Source organism: Salvelinus fontinalis, chromosome 39 (genome assembly GCF_029448725.1).
Source record: "Salvelinus fontinalis isolate EN_2023a chromosome 39, ASM2944872v1, whole genome shotgun sequence".
NCBI lineage: Eukaryota > Metazoa > Chordata > Actinopteri > Salmoniformes > Salmonidae > Salvelinus > Salvelinus fontinalis.
In genome coordinates this window covers 9,082,172-9,105,606 of record NC_074703.1, presented here as the reverse complement: position 1 = coordinate 9,105,606, position 23,435 = coordinate 9,082,172, and the positions used below count along the sequence as shown (strand labels likewise).

The 23,435-nt window shown below is 44.1% G+C and overlaps 2 protein-coding genes across 5 annotated transcripts in view; one reads left to right on the top strand and one right to left on the bottom strand.

Annotated features, from left to right (window-relative positions):
- Positions 1-8,775, top strand: part of LOC129838307 (store-operated calcium entry regulator STIMATE-like) — a 26,771-nt gene extending 17,996 nt beyond the window's left edge. Inside the window, exon 8 of one of the 2 annotated variants that reach the window (XM_055905212.1) lies at positions 8,693-8,775. In XM_055905212.1, the coding sequence (XP_055761187.1) occupies positions 8,693-8,725 (33 nt within the window). In that variant the 3' untranslated portion in view covers positions 8,726-8,775. Of the gene's footprint in view, positions 1-683; positions 2,955-8,692 lie in introns of those variants that run through there. The other variant, XM_055905211.1, reaches the window with a different exon arrangement.
- Positions 3,007-23,419, bottom strand: itih5 (inter-alpha-trypsin inhibitor heavy chain 5). Of its 3 annotated transcripts, none has more exons than XM_055905197.1 (14): positions 23,331-23,419; positions 16,393-16,437; positions 15,638-15,801; positions 14,910-15,020; positions 13,114-13,388; positions 11,250-11,419; positions 10,734-10,850; positions 9,246-9,417; positions 8,636-8,948; positions 7,021-7,703; positions 6,817-6,870; positions 4,663-4,779; positions 4,174-4,551; positions 3,007-4,024 (listed from the first exon to the last, which is right to left on the bottom strand). In XM_055905197.1, exons 1-14 carry the CDS (start codon positions 23,334-23,336, stop codon positions 3,744-3,746), a joined length of 2,886 nt encoding a protein of 961 aa, XP_055761172.1. In that variant the 5' UTR covers positions 23,337-23,419; the 3' UTR covers positions 3,007-3,743. The 3 variants fall into 3 exon arrangements, with proteins under 3 accessions (XP_055761172.1, XP_055761169.1, XP_055761171.1); XM_055905194.1 differs by lacking the exon at positions 23,331-23,419 and adding an exon at positions 16,545-16,758; XM_055905196.1 differs by lacking the exon at positions 23,331-23,419 and adding an exon at positions 16,545-16,758 and having other exon boundaries at positions 13,114-13,385.
- Between the last annotated feature and the right edge of the window lie 16 nt (positions 23,420-23,435).

Here is a 23,435-nt window from a genome sequence, read left to right as displayed (position 1 = left end):
GAATTTACCACAGGTGGACTCCAATCAAGTTGTAGAAACATCTCAAGGATGATCAATGGAAACAGGATGCACCTAAGCTCAATTTCGAGTCTCATAGCAAAGGGTCTGAATACTTATTTACGTAAGGTATTTCAGTTTTTTATTTGTTATACATGTGCAAAAATGTCTGACCTGTTTTTGCTTTGTCATTATGGGGTATTGAGTGTAGATTGATTTGGTAAATTTAATAAATTTTTAGAATGAGGCTGTAACAAAATGTGTAAGAAGTCAAGGGGTCTGAATAGTTTCTCATTGTAATATACGGGTTTATTATGCCATAAAAGCCTTTCCATAAAGCGTATGATTGAATTCCGCTATGTTGTGATTTATAGGTGGTGGAGCAAGGGTCTGGACAATATTGGCTCATTCATCCCCTTCCTCTTCCCTGTAACTATTCCCCAGGTCGTTGCTGTAAATGAGAATGTGTTCTCAGTCAACTTACCTGGTAAAATAACGGATACATTTTTTTTTTAAATATTCCAGACTGGGAATAAAGTGGAATTTTATAGCCTTGGATTGGAAATAACAGCACACCAGACCTGGACACATCACCTCATCCTGGCCGACAACTGCTCACGTATCTGTGTGACGATGTCTGTATGTTTGTGTATCTGTTCCCTGATGCGTTTCTACCTCATATCCAGGTCCTGTTGACCGTCGACACAGACGCTGAGGAGGATTGTTCAACAATGGTTCTAGGAGGGTCCCACTCTAGCCTCCCAGTAGTGGGCATAATACCTAGCTGGGTGGAGGTGTAGCTCTGGTATCCATCTCTTCAAGACCCTGACACACACGCTGACCCGTGCCACACACAAACACGAGCACGGCTGTGTGAATGTACGCTCCTTCCATATCACACGCATTTACTTTTTTTCATTGTACACATCCCAATGATGTCTTTGATGACTTGGTTGTTATGAGGATGTTGAATGTTATATTAACTATGCTTTATGATGGGAGGGGGGTCCTTAACCCTTGCAGTCCCTGATTACTGAAACAACAAGCTTGGTGGGGGCTATAAAGTGTCTCGTAATGGAGATAATTAGAGAGCGCAGTGATGATGAAAGAGTAAATGTGTCCTCTCTCGGGGGGATTTTGTGAAAAGGGTGTTTGTTGAGCTCCTTCACATACCGCTACTCTTTAGAAGTTGATACGGTAAGGTGTCGGTACAATCTCCTCTTCTTTCATCATACAGATAACTGCTTTGTTCAAACCTCGACATACAGCATCTACTGGTCTGTAATTAAATACGTTTTGGCCCTGTAGAATCCACTACTAGTGTCCTTTCCTCCTTCGCCACTAACAAGTGGAAGGGCTGGATAGTTTCAATCATATGGATTTCACCTATCACGTCCACTCAGATCAGTTGTCAGACTATTGTAACTCAGCCGGTTGGACCTTAAAGTTGGAAATGTTTTATCTGAGTTGGACTGTAGTAGTCTGGTCTGGAACAGTTCTTCACACTATCTCCAGAGGATGTTTAACAAGATGGAAAATGGTATTCTATGTGGAAAATGGACCAGATCATTTTATATTCCTCATGGATGTCCATTTGGGATTGATCTGGATTTATCCAAATATTTGCAATGTTTCTAATATGAACTAAAGAGCTTAGTGCCATGGAGTGATTTTGAACATTCTAATGTATTTTCTTATTTCTTTAGTGTATTTGACATATTTTACTGTATTCATAATACTTGGGGTTAAACCTGTGGTAATGACATGTAATGGGAGATTTCCAAGTGGTATCCCAGAAATGATCGCGGTCAATTCGGAGATTACCCAAGATACCAAAATAGTGTTCAGTTTACAATTGTATGTTCATTCTTATAGATCACATTCCTCAATCATTGAGCTGTTAACTCTAACATGAAAATACACTACTGCCATTTTTGTATTAATTGAATTATGTTCCTGGAACCATTTAATGTCTTAGTGATGTGAAAGATTCTGGTTGTGAGACCTGTCATTTCACGTGACCTCAAATGTGTGCAACAGCTACTGTGAGGACCTGCACCACTACGCTGTTTGCATTTATGCTAGTTTTTCACTGTAAAAAAAAAAAAAGAAGATCTATATATTTTTTTTAGCGTTGCTCCAGTCCATCATGTATGTGTTTGTGGAAACAATTTTTAATTGTGACTGAAATAGTTTGAATGTTTAATGGATATCCACTTGAAAGTGCCATGTTGCTATATATTCATGATTAATTTATGATACGCGAAAAATGTCTTTGTCTTTCGTCTTAACTGTTGTCACTCTTTTTGTATTATCATAATTTAAATTAAAGTCAAATTGTAAAAAAATTTTTTTTTTAAACAGGTGTTAAATTCCTTTGGTAGCTTAGGTCAGCCCGGTGGCCCCTGAGCTCGATGACAGACACCTGAGCGGGACGTGGAGTAGTACACCTCTGTGACCCCAAACTGATGATAGGAGGGATGAGGGGGATGGTTAGGGGGGTGGTTAGAGAGGGAGCTAGTCATTGGGACATGTAGAGGAGAGGGTTAGTTAGGGGTGTGTCTGGTGTGACCAGGTGTGATCCTAAGCAGTGTCGCCACATGAGCTTGACCGGGTTCACCTGTTTGCTTTCCCAGTTAGCACCTAAACCTAGCATGTAAAGAGCCTGCCTTCCTGCAATGACCAAGGCCTGGATTCAGTCCTAATACGAGTTGTAGACAATGCGGCCGTTAAACGCAATTTCCGATTGAGCAGCGTTTACTGAGAATGTGAGCCCTGTAAACATGAGGACATTGTCTTTAAAGCCCTTGATGGGATTGACTCAGTAGGATGGAGCACAGTACTAGTTTTGGGTGTGATTCCTGCTTCGGCCACATATAGCACATACTTTATACTAAATGTTTGTGTTAACTGTTAGTTACTTTCATAGAGCTGTTTGCTTTGTGAGAACACTTGAAACATAATAACAATCTAGAGCTGTTCAGAAAAAAGTTGATCTTTACCAATGAATCTTGTTTTTTTGTTTTACTTCCTTTACACACAAAAAGTTCATCCGGTTCAATAAAGGTTATATTTACAAGTACAAAATATCAGTATAAAATGATGCAAGTCAAGCAATGTCCTTATTACATTTATATTAAAAATAGTAAAAAAATATATTGATGGTTGGTTATTCAGAGCAGGTGCACCTGAGGAAAAAACTGAAGAACAACAGGAAGTAGGCAACACGAAGTGGGTTGAAAGACATGGTTGGAGGGGGATGGGTGGCTGGGGTAGTAGCATAGAGAATGATAGAGGCCTCTAGTGGCCAAAAGGCCGTATTAGCATGGGCTGTGCTATTGAGGGCTTCAACCATTTTAATGTAGTCAACTGGGTGGGACTTCCAACTTCATTAGCTGATCTCTCCTGGTGACCCAGTTGGAGTCATGTCTTACTAGGTCAGCAGGAGGGATCAGCCAATTGTGAAGAAGAAAATTGACTACTTTAAAATGGAGATAACCTCAATGACACTGCCCATGATGTCACAGACGCCATATGGCACAGTTACAAAGATGAATCCTCTATCTAACTCTATGGGTAGTAGAGTAGTGTTTGGAGTGTGAGTATGTGGGGCAAAAAGAAAGCTGATTTAGAAGTTTAGTGTCAGAGGGTATGAAAAGAGCCTGTTGGCTACTATAGCTGTACCTGGGTTATTGTTCCAGTGTGGGCGGGACATGTACATTGCTGGCTCCTTATTGGCTCCTGTCTCAGGCTCCGTTACTTCCGTGGGGCCAATCGCCCGTGTCGAACAGGTGTGACACCACATAGTCCTCATACTGTCCGTCGATCAGCTTGGCTGCGTTGTTCCTGGCGAACCAGCAGTCCACGCTCTGACGTCCGCTGTAGATACGCCGGGTCTTCTGGACCACCGGCACTGAACGCCCTTTGACCTTCAGGATGGGTGACCGTGAAGACGTGCTATGGTCTCCTGTTGCTGTAGCATTGCCAGAAAGCTCTGCGAGTCCCACTTCCTCATACAGGAACTGACCTGGAAGTAGAATCACAGAGGTTCAGAATAGAACAGAACAACAGAGCTATAGGCAAACCAATGGTAATCCTCACTAGGGCATAATTCCATTTCGGCTCAAGCCCCCTTCCCCCAAATCCTACCTCAAACTAGTAGTTTCTGATACCTACCCAGTAGTCCATGACAGTCATGTGACAGCCCTTTGCTGTTGGAGATATAAAATCCCAGGTGGTTTCTCTGATAGGGAGCAGGGTTCTTGTACTGATGCACCAGTATGACGAAACTAATGGTTCCTCCAATGGTTACGGTCACGTTGGACTTCCCCACTATCGTCACCGCAAGCCCGCCGCTCTCCACGGAGACTGTGGTGTCGCAGGACAGGACCAGGCGGTCCTGTCCGTCCAGGATGACCTTCTTGGGGGTGACCTCGATGTAGGAACGTTTGGGTTGGTTCACCACGATGGTAATAGTGCTGAAGTATGTCCTCTGCTGTTTGTGGCTGCCCGCTGGCGCCGGGGCACCTATCAGCTTACCGTTTACTGTCACACCTAGACGTACACACGCACGATCGCACACACAAATAGACCACATGAATCATATGAAAACACATAACCGAACATCTAACATAAAGTCAGAATCTCTTGAGAGGACAGTCTTACCAGAGTGCTTGTGGTCAGATACCATTCTGAGAATGTGTCCTGGCTCTCCGTTGATGTTGAAACACACAGTCAGTTTACTGAGGGGGAACTCCACCACAAAGTGGGGATCGCCGTCCGCTGTGGCAAGGGGGTTGGTGTGAGAGACGGGTTAGAGAGACACTTGTATTGAATATGAGGAAATAGTGCATCTATGCATACCTGGATTCAAATACATGTGTATTGAAGTGTTTGTTATTTAAATACTTGTTTCTGTGTATTTGAGTATTTTCAAATACACAGCCATAACAAGTACTTTTATTTGAGTATCTGAATGGCTATTAAAACCAAATAGTCGACCAAATTGTATTTTAAAATACTTATTTAAATGCTATTTTCAAATACCTGGGTTAAATGCATGGGAGTATGTTTGAGCCAGTGTATTTCAGTATCTGAATACTTGTTTGGAGATGTATTGAAAAGTAGATGAAATACATGAACTAGTATTTGAACCCAGGTCTGTTAAATACAAGTGTCTGTATATTTCTGTGGGTGTGAAGCACAAACGACTACACTATGTATAATCAGATATCACCAGATACCAGTGTAGGCAGTTAGTTGTACGCAGTTAGTTATCGGCAGTTAGCTGTCGGCAGTTTGTTGTTGTAGGCAGTTAGTTGTCGGCAGTTAGCTGTCGGCAGTCTGGACAAGAGGAATACCTATGTAAGAATGCTGTTCATCGATTACAGCGCAGCGTTTAATACCATAGTACCCTCATTAAGCTCGAGACCCTGGGTCTCGACCCCGCCCTGTGCAACTGGGTCCTGGACTTTCTGACGGGCCGTCCCCAGGTGGTGAGGATAGGAAACAACATCTCCACCCCACTGATCCTCAACACTGGGGCCCCACAAGGGTGCTCTCTCAGCCCTCTCCTGTACTCCCTGTTCACCCATGACTGCGTGGCCATGCACGCCTCCAACTCAATCATCAATTTTGCGGACGACACTACAGTGGTAGGCTTGATTACCAACAACGACGAGACGGCCTACAGGGAGGAGGTGAGGGCCCTCGGAGTGTGGTGTCAGGAAAATAACCTCACACTCAACATCAACAAAACAAAAGAGATGATTGTGGACTTCAGGAAACAGCAGAGGGAGCACCCCCCTATCCACATCGATGGGACAGTAGTGGAGAAGGTGGAAAGTTAAGTTCCTTCAACCTCAGGAGGCTGAAGAAATTTGGCTTGTCACCAAAAACACTTTTACAGATGCACAATCAAGAGCATCCTGTCGGGCTGTATCACCGCCTGGTACGGCAACTGCTCCGCCCACAACCGTAAGGCTCTCCAGGGGGTAGTGAGGTCTGCACAACGGATCACCGGGGGCAAACTACCTGCCCGCCAGGACACCTACACCACCCGATGTCACAGGAAGGCCATAAAGATAATCAAGGACAACAACCACCCGAGCCACTGCCTGTTCACCCCGCTATCATCCAGAAGGCGAGGTCAGTACAAGTGCATCAAAGCTGGGACGGAGAGATTGAAAAACAGCTTCTATCTCAAGGCCATCAGACTGTTAAACAGCCATCACTAAAATTGAGTGGCTGCTGCCAACATACAGACTCAATCTCTAGCCACTTTAATAATAAAAAATGGGATGTAATAAATGTATTACTACTCACTTTAAACTACGCCCCTTTATATAATGTTTACATACCCTACATTACTCATCTCATAGAGTATATACTGTACTCTATACCATCTACTGCATCTTTCCTATGCCGTTCGGCCATCGCTCATCCATATATTTATATGTACATATTCTTATTCATTCCTTTACACTTGTGTGTATAAGGTAGTTGTTGTGAAATTGTTAGATTACTTGTTAGATATTACTGTATGGTCGGAACTAGAAGCACAAGCATTTCACTACACTCACATTAACATCTGCTAACCATGTGTATGTGACCAATAAAATTTGATTTGATTTGAGTTAGTTATCGGCTGTTAGTTGTTTCCCGCTTTGAGTGGGCCTGTGAGTGACCTCTCTGTCTCAGTGTGTGTGTGTGTGTGTGTGTGTGTGTGTGTGTGTGTGTGTGTGTGTGTGTGTGTGTGTGTGTGTGTCTACAGTACCTTTCTCCAGTCCCCCTCCCTCTAACAGCCTCAGAACCACTAACCTGACGTTTTGGAGATGGTTACAGATTTTTGGACTGGCCTCTTCACAACTTTACCTACAGACAAAACAGACTTCGATTTTTACAGGTTTTCAGTAGTCCAATACTTCCTCTCATTTTCTATTTGTTGGCGTTGGCATCGATAACAGGAAGCATTTGATCAAACGGATTAAGTCAGAAACAAAAGCCTCAATCAAGCCTGCTAACCCGTTGTCTTGGTAATTCTGGAACTCTGTCCGCCCGGCTGGTCTTTCTTCAAGTGCAGGCTCTGGGCCGTGTCTTCCTCCCCTTCCGTCTCATCCGACAGCTCATTGGCTGAAGCAGCCTTCTCATTTGTCTCTGTGGTTACAGGGGTGGGGGTGGGTGTGTCCTCGGCCATGGTTCCGTCGGCCAGCACCTGAGGTTTTTCCACCACCAAGGAGGTGAGGGGCGTGAGGAAGTGATAGGTCAGGGAGAGGTCAGTTGCCTGCTGGGTATGTCCCTCTCTCTCCCTGCTGGTCTGGCTCGTCAGCCTGGACCTCAGCCCCTCCTTCACACTCAGGAAACCCCATACGCGCTCCACGAAATCATCCGCCACTGACCCTGTCGTGCCCGCCCCTGTGACTCCTGCCCCCACCCCGGCCGCCGCCTCCTTCACGTGCCTCTCCGTCTCCACCTCCCTTTGCCGTAACGCCAAGTCTGTCTCCAGGACGATGCTCTTGTCGCTGTTGCTGGCGGTGACCTGGACGTGAAGGGAGTCTGCACTTTGATTGGTCAATTTGCCGGCGATGACGATCTCTGAGCCGTTGAAATAGTTGGTGAAGAGGTGCTGGGTGACGTACTGGACCGAGTCCTCTGTGTAATTCACCCTGATATCAGAGAGCAGTGGAGTGCCTATCTCATCATAAAACCTAGAGGAAGAGAGAGGGCGGGAGGGACATGGAGGGAGAGAGAGAGAGATATGGAAGAGTGAAAGAGGGAATAGAAGTAACATCCAATGTTATAATATGTGTTATCATGTTATAACATGTTGAGAATCTAGTGCCCAGTAGAGTTCTATACCTCAGCTACTTCACTGTATCATGGACACAAGAATCAAGACATTGTGTGTACTACTCTCTGATATGCTCTCGGGGCCTCAAGTGTCTGTGTGACTGTGTACACACACTCACCCCCCCCAGAGATTCGGTTAGGGACGGTGATGTATTAAGGAGAGTATGCCTTCGTCCCAAATGTCACCCTGTGGTTCCTGGTCAAACGGAGTGCACTATGTAGGGATTAGGGAATGGGGTGCCATTTTGGACACAACCTGTGTGTGTTTGTAATGTGTTGGTTTTCCAGCCAGGCCTTGAACCATAGCACAGTAAACCTCCTCACCTCTTTAACTGTGTGCTGACTCCACTAGGTCTCTCCTCTGTTATTATCTCAGGACGCTATCAATTAACCCCTCAGACATACCCAGACGGCCCTTTCACAACACACAGTCACACACATTCCTCCCCTCACTCCTAAACAAACACTTCAGAAAAGGGGCCGGTAAGACTGTCACCCAATGTGTGTGTGTTTGGTTTGGTTTGAAAGATTGCAGTTCAAGACTCTGAAGAGCCTTCTCTCAGTATGTGTATCATTAGTTATTCTTTCACTCATTCCTATTCCTTTATCTCACCCCCTGACCTTCTCTATACCATTTGAATATAATGGATTATAATGAATCAATTCTAACCACTTCTGCCTTCTCCTCTGTACTAGCTGTCTACTGAACACTTCACACACACACACACACACACACACACACACACACACACACACACACACACACACACACACACACACACACACACACCCTTTGAGCATGGTGCTGGCGTCTGAATCCTCATGTATCCTCCTCATCATCCCACAGTTTTCCAGGGCCATGCGTTCCAGAAGCCTGTAGTCCACATCGTTCCCCATCCCGATGGTGAACACGCAGAACTGCTCCTTCACCGCCGTCCGTGCGTTGCTGAGGATGCTGGGAGACTGCAGCTCACCCACCGTGGGCCGCCCGTCTGTCAGGAAGATGATGAGAGACACACTGTTGTGGTTGGCGTCCGGATCGGCGTTCAGGTAGCCACTTAGCAATGAGGAGCCCGTCTGTATGCCACCGTTGATGTCGGTGCCTGGTAGAGGAGGGATGGAGAGTGAGATTGATCTTGGGAAATAGTGATTAGTAACAGATATATATGTAACTATGCCTTTGAGCAAGGCATTTAATGGTGACCCTGACCGTGACCCCACTCCCTAGGGCTGTCACAGGGGGAGTTGGAAACCGAAGAAACACATTTCCATTACACCCTTGTAGAAGTGTGTAACAGGACAAATATGGGCACCCCTAAATTATTCTGATTAGGCCTATCAGTGAAATAACTCATCTTCCTCTATCCCAGAATGCACTGCTGTGTCTCTATCTCTCTCACCTCCAGTGGGTTGGAGCATGTAGATGAACTTCTTGGCGTCTCGGATGTTGAGAGGCGTGACAGGGACCAGGCGGTTGGGCTGCCACACCTTGATACGGTTGGAGAAGCTGACAAAGTTAAACTGGTCGCCTGGACGCAGGTCCCTCAGGATAGTGAACAGGGCATCCTTAGTCTGAGAGAGGGGGAGGGAGAGGGGATGAGAGACAGAGAGAGAGCATTTTTGTTTTGCTTTCATCAATAAATCAAATGCTATCATTGTAATACCTTTGCCTTCGTGCAAAATCATTCTATTCAGTTGTGTTCAGACCAGCGAACCAAACAGGCCTGGAAAACTTTGCCCCAACGGGAAGAGACACCTTGTCACACAAAAGGCTATAATAACACCCATGGTCATGGTTTCTGTTAGCACCAATACTGTGGTAATCACCAAGATGTAATGTTTTAGTCATGGTTTTTGGGAGCAGTATTGTTGTCATGCTGACTCTGTAATGGTTGGACTTAACCTGACGCTGCCACTCAAAGACCCAGCCTTTTGGAACAGTTTTAAGATTCCATTTCCTTGGTCCAGAAACTCTGTTTCTCTCACCCCCTCAAACACACAAATGCACGTAAACACACACACCACAGCTATTTACCGTATCCATGCTACAGCTTGTTTCTCGACTGTACTGGGGTTTAGAAGTTAAACAGAACGAAAAGACCTAAATGAATAGTGAATATGAAATCTGGAGTCGAGTGGGTATGATAGAGTTAGAGGGGTTACCAGATGCCTATAGACTGTAGGGGGCAAGGGTCAGAGCCATAGACAGACTGAGTGCTCTATTTTAGGGAGAGATCAAAGCCCACTTGTTCACTACAGAGTGGTCCACTGGGGGTGGATGGGAACAGGGGAGGGATCAAGGGGTGATGATGCTGCCATCTGGAGGGTTTACATTGCGCCAGAGACAATGACATCTCTCCTCCATAGCATTCAATTCAATACGACTACAATAGTGAACTTTGAGCATGTTTCCAGCATTTCAGAGTATGCATCAATCAGTTTCTCTTTTCTGTTTTTGCCACTCTAAGTCTTTGGGTTTCTGGATCTGCAGTGGAGCAGCTGCTCAGATGAAGTATCAGATGATACCAGAGGGATTATAACGCAATCTCCCAGAAGGAAGGATCTGATTTTGATATTACCAGACCAGTGTGGGAGTATAGCGCCAGAGACTGGAGAGGGGGCGGACTGGGGGTCGTATTCATCATCCGCTGCTTCACTAACTCAGGATCTCTCAGGATCTTAACAGCTTGATCACAGAAATGTGAAGGACTAATTTATTCAAACTCACAGATTCCCCATAAGCTATACAGTATATATTTTTCATCATTGTATTCAGAAGGAAACAGTGTTCAACAACAACAAAAGGAGAACGAGAGAACAAGATGTCTTGACCCTATCTAAGCATTGGACACTGGTGTGATGAGAAGGGTTTGACCGTAACCGGTTACCTGTCTGATCTTGGTCCCCAGCATAGAGGCGCTGGTGTCGATCACGAACACCACGTTCTTGGGCACCACCGGCAGATCCTTTGGGGCAAAGTAGTGCACAAAATGGCCGTTCAGAACCTGAGAGAGAACCAGAGAAAAGTTAGACAGTTCTCAGTAGCCATGAGCAGTAAAACCGAGCCCGTCAACACAGTGTCCACAGGGCTGCTGGACTGACGGTGTGGTTGTAGAGTGACCCGGGAGGGGGTGGATATGGTGCTGGGAAATGAATGTGTTGACGGTGGATGAAGGCTATGGGACCAGGATGTGTGAGAGTGCGTGAGAATGAGACAGATGTGCATTTGTCCTGTTTGATCCTTGATTAATGCATGCAGTTTTCATGTACACTGTGAAGCGGAGATACATAGTTTAACATGTTCATATCTACCATGTCTGGACAGGCCTGGTCACGGCATGACACATTTAAACTAATCGCGGGAGCGTTGGGTGTGTGTGTGTTTTTGGTGTGTGAAATCTGACCTGTATGTCTCCTATCCCCAGCTCTCTCTCCACGTCATAGTGCACCACAAACTCTCCCAGCATGCCGCTGGTGGTGATCTTAGCCTGCTGAACGATGTTGGGGCTGAAGGTGATCCTACAGAACGTCTTATTTTGTTTGATCACCGTGGAAACGGGAAGAGCAGGCTTGGCTGGTGGTAGGGAAACATAAAGTGTGTGTGAGAAAAAGCTGGGAAGTGTGTGTGTGTGTGTGTGTGTGTGTGTGTGTGTGTGTGTGTGTGTGTGTGTGTGTGTGTGTGTGTGTGTGTGTGTGTGTGTGTGTGTGTGTGTGTGTGTGTGTGTGTGTGTGTGTGTGTGTGTGTGTGTGTGTGCACATGTGTGTGTGTGGGGGGAAGGGTGTGCTGAACTAGAGATGCTCAACATTGCCCATAGGAAGGTTAAATAGATTGGAATCTGTTGGAATCTGACAATTTGAGCATTGGCCCAGCATTTTCAGAGGTGTCAATATCGCTGCAGAACTATTTCTAATGTTAGATACAGTGCATTCGGAAAGTATTCAGACCCCTTGACATTTTCCACATTTTGTTACATTACAACCTTATTCTAACATTTATTAAATAGTTTTTTCCCTCATCAATCTACACACAATACCCCATAATGACAAAGCAAAAACTGTTTTTTTAGAGATGTTTGTAAAGTTATAAAAAATTATAAGCTGAAATATCACATTTACATTAGTATTCAGACCCTTTACTCAGTACTTTGTTGAAGCACCTTTGGCAGCAATTGTAGTCTTGAGTCTTCTTGGGTATGACGCTACAAGCTTGGCACACCTGTATTTAGGGAGTTTCTCCCATTCTTCTCTGCAGATCCTCTCAAGCTCTGTCAGGTTGGATGGGGAGCGTCGCTGCACAGCTATTTTCAGGTCTCTCCAGAGATGTTTAATCGGGTTCAAGTCCGGGCTCTGGCTGGGCCACTCAAGGACATTCAGAGACTTGTCCCGAAGCCACTCCTGCTTTATCTTGGCTGTGTGCTTAGGGTCATATTCCTGTTGGAAGGTGAACATTTGCCCCAGTCTGAGGTCCTCAGCACTCTAGAGCAGGTTTTCATCAAGAATCTCTCTGTACTTTGCGCCATTCATCTTCCCTCGATACTGACTAGTCTCCCAATCCCTGCCCCTGAAAAACATGCCTCCACCACCATGCTTCACTTTAGGGTTGGTGCCAGGTTTCTTCCAGACGTGACGCTTTGCTTTCAGGCCAAAGAGTTCAATCTTGGATTCATCAAACCAGAATTATCTATTTTCTCATGGTCTGAGAGTCCTTTAGGTGTCTTTTGGCAAAGTCCAAGCGGGATGTTATGTGCCTTTTACTGAGGAGTGGCTTCTGTCGTGCTGCAGAGATGGTTGTCCTTCTGGAAGATTCTCCCATCTCCACAGAGGAACTCCTGAGCTCCTCTTGGTTTTTGCTCTGACATGCACTGTCAACTGTGGGACCTTATATAGACAGGTGTGTGCCTTTCCAAATCATGTCCAATCAATGGAATTCACCACATGTGGACTCCAATCAAATTGTAGAAACATCTCAAGGATGATCAATGGAAACAGGATGTACCTGAGCTCAGCTTCATAGCAAACGGTCTGAATACATATGTAAATAAGGTATTTGTAAAAAAAAAAAATTAAACCGTTTTCACTTTGTCATTATGGGGTATTGTGTGTAGATTGAGGAGGAAAAATAAGTATTTAATACATTTTAGAATAAAGCTGTAACGTAACAAAATGTGGAAAAAATAAAGGGTTCTGAATACTTTCCGAATGCACTGTATATTACACAACTTGTATGGACAAAGCACAGACTCAACACATCCCACACTCAAACTGTACCATGTGTCTTCGCTGCATTGGCACCACTGGCTACTGCCGTGTTGCTCTTGCCGTTGCGCAGTGGCAGCACCTCCAGGTGGGTGATGGTGGAGTGATCCACAATGGTGACGTCCACACTGAGACGGCTGACCAGCTGCAGGGGTCTCAGGCTGGTCACATGCTCATACCTCCCCAGCCTCCGCTGGAGCAGCTCCTCATAGGTCAGCATAAACATGGCCCGGTTACGACCTGGGATACTGGCCCCCATCCTGAACACCTCCACCTCTGGTTCGCTACTGAAGGAGAAGAGAGGAGGAGAGAGGGGAGAAGGAGAGAGAGAGAGGAGAAGGAGAGAGAGGAGGAGAGAGGGGAGAATGAGAGAGAGAGAGGAGAAGGAGAGAGAGGAGGAGGAGGAGAGAGGGGAGAAGGAGAGAGAGGAGGAGAGAGGGGAGAAGGAGAGAGAGGAGGGGAGAAGGAGAGAGAGAGAGAGGAGAAGGAGAGAGAGGAGGAGGAGAGAGGGGAGAAGGAGAGAGAGGAGGAGAGAGGGGAGAAGGAGAGAGAGGAGGAGAGAGGGGAGAAGGAGAGAGATGAGGAGAGGGGAGAAGGAGAGAGAGATGGAGAGAGGGGAGAAGGAGAGAGAGGTGGAGGAGAGGAGAAGAGCGAAGGAGAGAGAGGAGGAGGAATGGAGGAAGAAAATAAGAATATAGAGGAAAGAAAAAGGGAGAGAAATAGTTGGGGAAAGAGGAGGAGTGAGTCATTCCAAGTAGTGACATCATCAGGAGGAATGAGTCATTCCAAGTAGTGACATCATCAGTGTGGAAGGGCAGTGACTGACAGGAGCTCTCCTCATGGGAGTCAGCACTGGACTCAGCACGGGACTCAGCACTGGACTCAGCACGGGACTCAACACGGGACTCAGCACGAGACTCAGCACGAGACTCAGCACGGGACTCAACACTGGACTCAACACGAGACTCAGCACAGGACTCAGCACTGGACTCTGCACTGGACTCAGCACTGGGCTAACCAATAAACATTTCCATTCCTCTATCTATCTATATCTCTCTCTCCTTCTTTATTTTCTCCCTCCCATTCTCCTTTATGCTTTCTATCACTCTCCTTCTCTCCCCTCTCTGTGAAAATGTAATACCCTCTATGTAAATCTGATTTCATTTTAAAAGTGTCATTTTATGGACTGGCAAGTAGAAGCATGATGTAATTTCTTCCTGTCAGAGATTGGTCACAGATTTATGTGACAATAGTTCTTCATTTCCAGTCTCTGGAACTATGATCCAGCCCTGCTGCTCAACTCCAGGCAGGTCAGAAACACATGTTCTGTGGTCAGGCTGGTGTTTGAAGTCGCACTCCAGTCTCCTTTTCACCTTGTTTAACACCTGATTTACTTAACAAAAGGCACAGAAGCCTTTCCTCTTTGGTTCTCCATTGCTCCTCTATTGTTCCCAAAAACAAGGTGGAGGCCAAAGAAAACAGAGGGCATCATCAGATCAACTCATTGAATGGCCTTACTCCATATAGTTTTCACTTGTGACAAAAAAAAAACTATTTTTTTACCATAAGTGTGTGTAGATTACTGTATTTATATGTGGATTTTTGTATTTCAACATGAAAAGTTCAAAAATAGCCGTAGTGCGTCTTTAAAATAGGCTTTTATATGGGATATGAACCTGTTTCTACTGGCAGTATCTAGTGACTCTAGAGGACTCTAGAGGTTGTACTGGCAGACAAGGTTAGACACTGGTGACTGGCCACACACACACACAAGAACACACTCACACACACAAGCACACACACTTTACCTCTGTTCACCTTTCTCCTTGTTCTTGGGTTTGGCCTCACCCCCCTTCCCCTGTTTGACCTTCTTCTCCTTGGGCCTGATCTCACTGGGGTAGACACGCCCCCCAATGATCCTGTGTTCAGGGTAGAGGTCAGGGGTTAAGAGTGGAGATGATGATAAGGATCACCCTAGTAAGTAAACCTTAAAGTGCAAAACTCCGTCCAAGAATCATTGGGGAAACCCTCATTTCATTGTGTATTATATTACTATATTACTGTGATACATAAAAGTAAACAGGCAAGCATTTCACAGGCTTCTTCCGAGGTTTCTGGACTATGTCTCTCATGGTCCAGTGAACAATCTAGTAAATGTAGATGAATGAAGGCTTGTGACCACAACACAGTAAATTACCTCTGCACCATTGAACAGCCACAGGCCCCACACTAACCTCTCCCATAGCAACAGAGCCCTCATAAACCCATACAATGATTGACTGGCCACAATGGCATGCCATGGGAAGAGGGAGAATATGGCAAAGAGGAGCAGCAATCACACAACAATAAAGTGAGAAAATAAATGAGAAATCTTAAATAAATTGAGAGGGAAAAGATCCATTGTAGTTCACTTCCAACCAGTGTACACAGTCTGAACCACATTAGACTCAGAATGACATGATCTATTAAGCATCTATCTAGGCTACAATAAAAATACCAATGCGCAATTACGCATCTGTTGCGTTTTGGCGCTTACATGGTAAAGTTCGAGACATAGGCGTTCTTGGGAATCAGGAACTGGAAGACGCCCTCGGCGGCGGCGGAGTGCCGGTTGAGCATGGTGCACGACACCGCCGTGAAGGCGTATCGGGAGATAATGGTGGTCTTCACCGACAGCTCCTGGATATGCGGTTTGGTCTCCTACACGGTTGGACATCAACATGTTAGGTTCATGTTTATTGCTTATACCTTAGGTGTAATTGGTTTGTAATACATTTGGTTAATTTAAATCTGTCAGTGATGGATGTTTTTCATGTCTCGTCGATGGGACAGCACAGCACTGCGTCCACGCACACACATGCTGCGCGCTGTGGCCACTGTTCTATTCCTTTAATTTCCAGTGGTATATCGTTCCAAACTCCTTATCACCACGTTGGCGGGAAATCTTTAATATTTTGGATTGTATTTCTGGATAGGATGTCCAGCGATTTCCACGTATCTGCAGTACAGCCCGGTGCGCTTGGCATGTCTTTGCGTATCACACCCAAGGAGAGTTTTCGAGGATGGCAAACTGCAGTGCTGAACTACCCATCCCTCTACTCTGCTTACACGAAATACTTTTTGTGACATATTCTTCAATGAACAACAGTATGCAACATGCTGATCTCTTTGAGAATGAATGTGGATGATATTTAGTCTACAGTAGCCTAGGCTACACACACAATGACACACAAGAGCGCAAATGATGCATACGGGCAGAAATGTCAAGACATTCAACTTTGTAATCTTTACCTTAGTACGCATGGATTTCACCTGGCGAGGCACTCTACGGGGAGACTGAAATGGGAAACAAAATAGATTTGTTAAATAGGGCTCCAATGAAGCTCTCAAAATATATATCATTGTTGCGAAAATAAATAGTTCAGAGTTGAAATGACACTCACAATATCCAAATCAAAGTCGGGAGAAAGATCCTCCTCAATATTAATATCCTCAAACAGTCCAAAAACATACGAATTGTAACACATCAGTAACGTCAAAAACAGCATGTTTACGTCCAAATCCATTTACAGTATTAACGAACAAGAGCCTGCGGGTCGTTCGGATCAGAGTGACCGAATTGTGAGACGATGAATGACTGAGGACACTTGACTCGCAGCGGCACGCCCACCCGCAGAGTCTTCGACCTCGACTGGATTAGTCGCGTCGGGGCTCGGGGGCCGGGGCTGAGGAAAAAAGCGCCTGACCCGGGTCACACACACAGGCACACAGCTATTACAATGTCTACGCCACTCCAAAGCCCATCAATTACCGCTATAGTCTTCGTTCACTACTCGCCTTGAAGTTGACCCCACTTCCACTTCCACCCCAACAAATCACTTGGACTTCAAGGGCAATGCGGTTCATTTAGCCATGTGTCACTGTCACGTTTGAACTCTCAAGACAGTTCATAGTTTTGCTTATAAACTGCATTTATAAACACAAATTGCGTACACTTATGCAGTATGACACAAAGGCAAAATTATTTAACCTTAAAAGGGCAAACTGGGGTAAATTGAGCAAAACTTCATAATTTCGAAACCGTTTTGTTATCCTTCTGAAATTGTATGACTTTGTCAAGCAACTATTTACAGAAAAAAACACTATTTACTATGATTTCGGTGTTAATATGGAAGAATGGAGGAATGTACAGTCGTGGCCAAAAGTTTTGAGAATGACACAAATATTAATTTCCACAAAGTTTGCTGCTTCAGTGTCTTTAGATATTTTTGTCAGATGTTACTATGGAATACTGAAGTATAATTACAAGCATTTCATAAGTGTCAAAGGCTTTTATTGACAATTACATGAAGTGGATGCAAAGAGTCAATATTTGCAGTGTTTACTTTTTTTTTCAAGATCTCTGCAATCTGCCCTGGCATGCTGTCAATTAACTTCTGGGCCACATCCTGACTGATGGAAGCCCATTCTTGCATAATCAATGCTTGAAGTTTGTCAGAATTGTTTATTTTTTTTGTCCACCTGCCTCTTGAGGATTGACCAGAAGTTCTCAATGGGATAACTTCTTACGGCTGCAGGGGCAGTATTGAGTAGCTTGGATGAAAGGTGCACAGAGGTGACCAGAGTAAACGGCCTGCTCCTCAGTCATAGTTGCTAATATTTGCATGTTATTAGTAGTATTGGATAGAAGACACTCTGAAGTTTCTAAAACTGTTTGAATTATGTCTGTGAATATAACAGAACTCATATGGCAGGCAAAAACCTGAGAAGTTCCACGTCCTGTTTGGATTTTTTCTGAGGGTGGCAGATTTTCAACCAAGCTCTCATTGAAATTACAGCGAGAAATGGATGAGTTTTCACTTCCTACGGCTTCCACTAGATGTCAACAGTCAATAGAACTTTGTCTGATGACTCTAATGTGAAGGGGGGCCGAAGGAGACAGGAATTAGTCACCACTGCCACAAGCTGACCATGCTTTGACCACGCGCATTCACGTGATAGGCAGCTCCGTTCCATCTCTCAACTGAAGTCAATGTAATTCTCCGGTTGGAACGTTATTCAAGATGTATGTTAACAACATTCTAAAGATTGATTCAGTACCTTGTTTGACATGTTTCTACTGACTGTTATGGAACTTTTGGACATTTCGTCACGTTATAGTGGACGCACTTTGTGACTTTGGAATTGTTTACCAAACGCGCTAACCAAAGTAGCTAATTGGACATTATCGAACAAATCAAGCATTTATTGTGGACCTGGGATTCCTGGGAATGCATTCTGATGAATATCATCAAAGGTAAGGAAACATTTATCATGTATTTTCTGGTTTCTGTTGACTCCAACATGGCGGCTAATTTGGCTATTGTTCTGAGCGCCGTCTCAGATTATTGCATGGTTTGCTTTGTCCGTAAAGTTTTTTTGAAATCTGACACAGCGGTTGCATTAAGGAGAGGTATATCTATAATTCCATGTGTATTACTTGTATTATCATCTACATTTATAATGAGTATTTCTGTTGAAACGATGTGGCTATGCAAAATCACTTGATGTTTTTGGAACTAGTGAATGTAACGCGCCAATGTAAACTCAGATTTTTGATATAAATATGAACTTTATCAAACAAAACATGCATGTATTGTGTAACATGAAGTCCTATGAGTGTCATCTGATGAAGATCATCAAAGGTTAGTGATCAATTTTATCTCTATTTCTGCTTTTTGTGAAAGCTATCTTTCGCTGGAAAAATGGCTGTGCTTATTGTGGTTTGGTGGTGACCTAACATACTCGTTTGTAGTGCTTTCGCTGAAAAGCATATTTGAAATCTGACACTTTGGTGGGATTACCTTTAAAATGATATAAGACACATGTATGTTTGAGGAATTTTAATTATGAAATTTCTGCTTTTTTAATTTGGCGCCCTGCACTTTCACTGGCTGTTGTCATATCGATCCCGTTAGCGGGATTGCAGCCATATGAAGATAAAGGTCTGGGGAGTTTCCTGGCCATGGACCCAAAATATCAATGTTTTGTTCCTCGAGCCACTTAGTTGTCACTTTTGCCTTATGGCAAGGTGCTCCATCATGCTGGAAAAAGCATTGTTCGTCACCAAACTGTTCCTGGATGGTTGGGAGAAGTTGCTCTCGGAGGATGTGTTGGTACCATTCTTTATTCATGGCTGTGTTCTTAGGCAACATTGTGAGTGAGCCCACTCCCTTGGCTGAGAAGCAACCCCACACATGAATGGTCTCAGGATGCTTTACTGTTGGCATGACACAGGACTGATGGTAGCGCTCACCTTGTCTTCTCCGGACAAGCTTTTTTCCAGATCCCCCAAACAATCAGGAAGGGGATTCATCAGAGAAAATGACTTTACCCCAGTCCTCAGCAGTCCAATTCCTGTACCTTTTGCAGAATATCAGTCTGTCCCTGATGTTTTTTCTGGAGAGAAGTGGCTTCTTTGCTGCCCTTCTTGACACCAGGTCTTCCTCCAAAAGTCTTCGCCTCACTGTGTGTGCAGATGCACTCACACCTGCCTGCTGCCATTCCTGAGCAAGCTCTGTACTGGTGGTGCCCCAATCCCACAGCTGAATCAACTTTAGGAGACAGTCCTGGCGCTTGCTGGACTTTCTTGGGCGCCCTGAAGCCTTCTTCACAACAATTGAACCGCTCTCCTTGAAGTTCTTGATGATCCGATAAATGGTTGATTTAGGTGCAATCTTACTGTCAGCAATATCCTTGCCTGTGAAGCCCTTTTTGTGCAAAGAAATGATGACGGCACGTGTTTCCTTGCAGGTAACCATGGTTGACAGAGGAAGAACAATGATTCCAAGCACCACCTTCCTTTTGAAGCTTCCAGTCTGTTATTCAAACTCAATCAACATGACAGAGTGATCTCCAGCCTTGTCCTCGTCAACACTCACACCTGTGTTAACGAGAGAATCACTGACATGATGTCAGCTGGTCCTTTTGTGGCAGGGCTAAAATGCAGTGGAAATGTTTTTTTGGGGATTCGGTTCATTTGCATGGCAAAGAGGGACTTTGCAATTAATTGTAATTCATCTGATCACTCTTCATAACATTCTGGAGTATATGCAAATTGGCGTCGTACAAACTGAGGCAGCAGACTTTGTGAAAATTTATATTTGTGTCTTTCCAGAACTTTTGGCCACGACTTTATACTAGTGGTGTGGCTAAGATGAAAATGTAGACTCAATAGGGCACTTTGTGATAGAAGCACCAAAGTTGAATGTACCCTGGAAAGATATAGATATAGAGCCGCCCCAGATTTTGTCCCTGGGGACCTGGCAGCCACTAAAAGAAAAAGTTACTCCAAAATATGGGCTAGTAGTCTACGCACAACAGTACCGGTGCCAGAACGAATCAGTTGGAAAGGCATTTGATTTCTAAAGGTGGGCCCATTTTTTTCACGGGACCTCCTGTGTGCACACGCTTGTGCTTGCACAAATTTGGCTAATGGGTGTTATAATAAAGACCATAGGCAGCTTGTGAATGGACCAGTTTCATTTCAATAATAATGTTTTGTTTTTCAAAATTATTGTCATGTGGTTACTCTTAAAAATCTTAATTAAAATCATACAAATCTAAAAGATAAATTACGTTTATGCAAGAGCACCAGAAATTAGCACATGGAACTCAGAGATAGACTATCGGCCAATACAGTAGTAGGCCTTTAATTTCCATCATCAACTAAGTAAAATACATAGGCCTAGGGTCTATGGGGCTGCTGGTAGCCTAGTGGTTAGAGCGTTTGGCAAGTAACCAAAAGATTGCTAGATCAAATCCCTGAGCTGACAAGGTAAAAAAATCTGTTGCTCTACCCCTGAGAAAGGCAGTTAACCCACTGTTCCTAGGCTGTCGTCATAAATAAGAATTTGTTCTTAACTAACTTGCCTAGTTAAATGTCTTGACTTGAGCTTGTGAAGTGCAACATTGTATCAACTCAGAATGTTGGTGTGCTTAGGTCGCACTCCCTCAATGTTATTAGGACAGAAAAACAAAAATGGACAAAACTCCTAGATGATTCAGATCAACTTTATTATCCCACCAGGGGGAAATTCATTTGGTCATGTGCTTAAAAAGACGGTACATAAAACATGAAAACACAGAAACTACACAATAGAATTAATTCAAAGTGCTATTTAAAGTGAAAGTGCAACATACTGTATACTCGAGGGACCAACAGACTATCTACTATACGACCTAATGGCTGTTGGAATAAAAGAGTCCCCATATCTACCTGTTTTAATTTTCTTTCCGCTTGTCCGGCTGCTGCTGTGACTGAGTTTTGAGTGAAGGGGATGAGTACTGTCCTGTTAAATGCTTTCAAGTTTTGTGTACAGGGTGGAAGCTGAATGTTGATCTACATCATACCAATTATTCCTGCCTTCTTAATCAAGTGCTGAATCGTTTCCAAACACGCATATCACACCAAAGGACAGCACACTCTGCAGGAGAGATTTATAGAACATTTGTTCAAGATATGGTGGTTTACATTAAAATGGTTCAGTTTGGGTAAAAAAACATTCTCTGTTGGTTATTTTTATTTGTATTTATTTAACTAGGCAAGTCAGTTAAGAACAAATTCCTATTTACAATGACAGTTTTAACCTAACCCAGAAGATGCTGGGCCAATTGTCCACCACCCTATGAGACTCCCAATCACAGCTGGTTGTGATACAGCCTGGAATCAAACCAGGGTCAGTAATGACTCCTCTAGCACTGAGATGTAGTGCCTTAGATTGCTGTGCCACTCGGGATCCCTAAGCTATGAAAGAAACCAAAACCTGTTTCTCACAAGTGTAGCAGGTTGTGAATTTTGCTAACAACATTCCACTCCGAGAATGAGAACAGGAGTCGTGACTGAAGAACTGGTCACGTCAGATAGAGCGGTTCATCTCCCAGTACAGTCAGCCAGCACCAGGCAGGGGAGGAGTAGTCCACTCTGGTATACAGAGGGAAGTCAGGCCCAGAGCTCTGATTTTCATTAAACTGTCAGACAAGCAAAAGCCCCCCATGGTCAGGGAGCCCCGTAAAACATGGAAGAGGCCAGGAATTGGAGCATGTGAAGGCACCCCCTCGGAGCAGGTGACATTTGACCTCAGAAGACCAGTTGGCAGCAGCCATGGCCATCCTGTGTCTTTCTGATTGATAATGTGATTGAACTGTGCCTACCAGGGTTGGGGTCAATTCCATTTTAAATCAGTCGATTCAGGGAGTTAACTGAAATTCCAATTCCGACTTCAATTTATCTCACAGAAGGAAAGTTGACTGAATTTAAAAGGAATTGACCACAACACCGGTGCCTATAATGCTCATAATTAAACCAAACGATAAGATCAGATTACTATTTTAATTCACATTTAAATATAATTCTAAAATTGTGGTGTGTGTTTTTTAAATTGAGATTTCTTTATGGAAAATACTAATGTATATGTACATTTTCAAACATTTGTGTACTGTATAATACTGGGAAAATAATATAATATTTTATAATATAGTAGCATTTGATATTGCTATGTGACAGTGGTGCATGTCAGAGATAGAGGTCTGGATAGTAAGGTGTGTCCTCTCAGATGTAGTAGTCTCAGCACCACACTCCCTCAAAAACTAAACCCAGTCGCACGATTCCCCCAGAGAGCTTCCGAGAGACTCCCTATGATTGGTCAATTAATCATTCAGGAACAGTGCTTCCACCTTCAAGAAATAATCCACTCAAAAATGATTTTTTTTAAATGCATTAGTCCGCTGTTGATATAGTCCCAAAGTGTTTTGCATGTCAGCAGTCAAGCAATCAAGCGATTTGCATTATCATGATCATGTGGCAAGTTACAATGTGCTTTTTGAATGACCCATATCTTGAAAACTTGATTGCTCACATGCAAAACAATTTGGGACTGCATCAACAGTGGACTACAAATACCCAAATATTGTTTTTTGTGGATTATTCCTTTAATGGTGCCAAAGGTACATTTTTTCCCTCTATTTCTGTTTTTGTTCTATTGTTATTGCACAGAAAAAAGGGAATTGACGTGACCTCACAGTGATTGCCATGCAAAATGGCCAAAAGTGGCGCCAAATGGAATGTTTGAACTCTGTCTAAAGTCCAAACGTTAGCTCCACTGCACGTGGCCAATCCACAGGTATTATTATGATCACATAGAAAGAGGAAACTACTGCTACAGCATGCCGGCGTTTAAATCTGTACATACCAGCATTGGAAACCCAGTTCTGATTGTCTGTGCGTGTTGCAGGCTTCAGGCCTACATAAATCAACGAGAAATCCAGCCGTAAACCGAACCTGTATGATCCCAAAT